General features: G+C 47.8%; 1 protein-coding gene across 1 annotated transcript; it reads left to right on the top strand.

Moving 5' to 3' along the window:
• The first annotated feature begins 227 nt into the window (after positions 1 to 227).
• LOC144696530 (ras association domain-containing protein 9-like) lies at positions 228 to 3,430 on the top strand. Its single transcript, XM_078567925.1, has one exon. The coding sequence runs from the start codon at positions 353 to 355 to the stop codon at positions 1,613 to 1,615; it is 1,263 nt and encodes a 420-aa protein (XP_078424051.1). The 5' UTR covers positions 228 to 352; the 3' UTR covers positions 1,616 to 3,430.
• The last annotated feature ends 265 nt before the right edge of the window (positions 3,431 to 3,695 follow it).

Raw genomic sequence — 3,695 nt, forward strand, 5'->3', positions numbered from 1 at the left:
GTTAAGTGACGGCAGCATTTTGATTTGAGAGACTGTTTTGTGGGGACAGACAGGTTAATGGGGAACAGCAATGCTGTAATCTTTAGCCTGAGGTGGAGTAGTTTGGAGTGGCAATTAAGAGGTGTTTTGGTTAAAGAGGCAATATTCTCAAAACAAAAAGCAATGCAGTACAGGAGGAAAGTTTGCCCGCAGGGAGTTGGGGAGCTTGTACCTGCAGCCACGTGATCGCCTTAACTTGCAGTTCCACTCAGTCAAGTTTATGCTTTTTTTTTAAGAGAAGTGCAGGAACTTTCATGTGTCCTAATCCAGCTCGCCTCTTTGCTCTTTCCAGATCTCGCCCCCCAGTGCGACCATGGCCTCCCCGGAGGGCGCCGAGATCTCGGTGTGGGTGTGCCAGGAGGAGAAGGTGGTGTGCGGCTTGACCAAGCGTACCAGCTGTGCCCAGGTGGTGAGAGCCCTGCTGAAGGATCACCTCGCCAACGCCGGCGACACCAGGCTGCTGCACGCACCGCCCAGGGACTACTGCATCGTGGAGAAGTGGAGGGGCTTCGAGAGGTTCCTGCCGCCCCTCACCAAGCTGCTGAGGCTCTGGGTGTCCTGGGGCGAGGAGCAGCCCAATGTGCACTTCGTCCTAGTCAAGTGGGGGGCTTCCCTCCCGGTGCCGGGGCTCAGGGCAGCCGAGGCGAAGGTGGTGCAGAACACCCAGGGTCAGAGGGACCTGAGCCCTGCCCAGTACATCCAGAACCTGCCGGCGGACAAGCAGAAGAGGATGGTGAGGAAAGCCTTCAAGAAACTGGCGAAGATGAAGAAGCTGAGGCAGGGGAGGGAGGGGATAGAGACCCTGGTCCACCTGATCGTCTCCCAGGATCACACCATCCGCCAGCAGCTGCAGAGGATGAAGGAGCTGGACCAAGACATCGACAGGTTCGAGTCCCGCATGCACTTGGAGAGGATACAGAAGGAGGGAGAAAATTATGTGCAAGAAACGTATCTGCTGGAGAGCGGGCGCCAGGCATGTGGCTCTGGCCGGCTGCAGGAATATCTCAACAGGAGGGAGGAGGTCCTGCAGCTAGAGGCAGGCGTGCAGCAGCGCCGGGAAACCATCGAGACGCTGAACCAGGACATCGAACAGGAGCTGTGGAAAGCCTGGGGCAGGGCCAGTGCCCAGGAGCAGGGGCAAAGGGACCCCGACCCCCTATGCCAGGACCGCCAGAGCTGGAGGGCAGAGGCGGAGAGAGTGGAGAGCGAGTTGGAGAGGGGCATGTGCAACGCCTTCCAGCTGCGGGAAAACTTGCTGGAGGTCCAGGAGAAAGTGGGACGGCAGGAAGTCTTACTGAGCGAGAAGAGGGAGGAATGGGATCGCTTGGTCCAGCAGCTGGAGTCACTGAACCTTCCGGAGGAAGCCGAGAGTGGAGCCCCGCTGACCGGAGTCTGTATGGACCCAGCCCAGTGCAGTTCCCCGCCCCGAAACACTGTCAAGAACCAATGCTCAGCGCCTCTCTCCCCGTCCGATGTGAACGATACCGACTCCGACACGGGCATCAGCTCCACGCACAGCCAGGACTCGGAGCCGCCTTGTGTCGAGGTCTTTTCCACTTCGCAAAATTACCTTTAGTAAACCAGTCCTTGTGTGTGAGGGACACGAAGCTCCTTCATGCCGATGGTGTGTCTGTTTTTTTTAAAAAAAAAGAAAACAAGTGCCCGGAATATGTGACTTTAAATGAAATGCATCTTCCCCGCAAAGTCAGTGTCGAAAGAGATTTACCGGAGTCAAAATCTGTCCCTTTGTCCAGCTGTTAGCCGTTAAATAGAACTTCTGGGATTTAATATTTGAACTAATGTAATTCATACATGGTCCCGAGTTTTCTGGTCACACGCTCTAGACAGAGATTAGACAAATTATTTTATAAATAACACTTTCTGACATTGCAATAAAAAACCACTCCTGAGGAAAGACAGAATGGATAGTAGAGGAGACATGGTTTGGTGATGGTTTAAAGTCTTTCGCCCACACACTGGCAACATCAGTGTGGAACAAGTGCAGGAAACTAGCTATCCATTCTAACAGCTTAGCTGTGTGGCAGACTACAGTAAGATAGCCTCTGATCGCACCTTTCCTTAAGTGAATGTATAAGGCATGGATAATACAGATCAAGGAATCTGCAGTATGTTGCAGTGGTTTGCCTTTACCAAGGAATCTGTGGTCGTTTAGGGTCATTTAGTTTGAAAATTAACTTATATACAGCAAGTTCCTCACTGTAGTTTCTTCAACACGCTTAGTCTCGGGCATACCCACTAAGGAGTGAATGTAAGTTCACTGTAATACAAAATATATAATTTAACCAATGAGTAAAATGAACAAAAGTGAACTATAATAGGTTTCATAGTCACAATAAAATAAATGATATATATTAAAATGCTGACATATTTTTGGCTAGATGCCAAAAATGAATAATAGGTTGTTAAGACTCGTTTTTCTAAACAATTAACAGATTGGCATTTACAAAAGTCAGAATAGGGTGATTATTTTGCACTGTGTATATTGACTGTAAAATCATACATTGCTTTTCCAGATCAAAAAAAAAATGTTATTTCTGTACAAAATGGATTGCATGTTAACATGTCAGAAAGTGAAATATATTGCAGAACTTATTATAACACGCCAACAAAAGCCTATTGGTTTAAATGCGACTATTTTCTACTTTACAATATTAACATCCTGGAGTAGATTTGCACCTTCTTCACCTGAACATAAAGCAGCAGTTGGGCGGAGAGCAGAAAGGGAAATCTGTTGGGGAGAATTCACAGCAGGAACAGAACCTAGCTAAGTTCCCTTTCATTGAAATAAGCAGAAGACAAATCCTTTGTTGCTATGTCATGCAGTCCTGTCAGCCAGATTTTCCCTTCTGCATCCCCACCCAGGTGATGCTTAACAGGCTGTAAAGAGAGAAATCTCTATTTTAATCTTTACCTTAGTTGATTTCAGGATTTTAGAATGAATTTTTAACATTCTAATTGCGAGCCTATTCATTGTGTGCTGCCCTAGAGTCAGCCCTAACTAAAGCCATGCACATGAGATTGTTCAGCCACTTACCAGCTCAGGTTTTTTTTTTCCCTATTGCATTCCTTTTTCTAGATGGACTGCAACCCAAACTAAAGAGCTCCTTTTATAACGCTGTGGGGCAACCACACACATTGGACTCAAACATCCTGATTGGGCATCAGACAGAGTTTGCAGAGTTTCAGTACTCCACTAAACAAGGTTGGATGAAATGGGGCATGAGCCCAACCTTCTGATTTAGAAGCAGGGATATTACCACTGTACCAGTGAATCTGGATGCAAGCACCCTGCTGGATGTTACTTTTCTGTTTAGAGATTATAGTCTAGCCTCCATTCACCAGGGCTGTCTTGAGTGGTGCTGAAGCCCATACTTGGAGGGGGGGTTGGGGGGTTGGGGGGGGGGGCGGGGAGGGGGAGGGTGGTAATGTTCCTAGTAATCAGAGGCTCACTTCCCCTAATTCTGAGTATTGGTTTATATATACGTACGTATATATATATATATATATATATACTGGTATATATATATTCATTCATGAGATGTCAGCATCACTGCCAAAGACAACATTTATTGCCCATCCCTAATTGCCCGTGAGGAGGTGACAGTAAGCCACCTTCATGACAATGGCTTCCCAGG

The sequence above is a fragment of the Cetorhinus maximus genome, chromosome 22 (assembly GCF_964194155.1).
Source record: "Cetorhinus maximus chromosome 22, sCetMax3.hap1.1, whole genome shotgun sequence".
In the NCBI taxonomy this organism is placed as follows: Eukaryota; Metazoa; Chordata; class Chondrichthyes; order Lamniformes; family Cetorhinidae; genus Cetorhinus; species Cetorhinus maximus.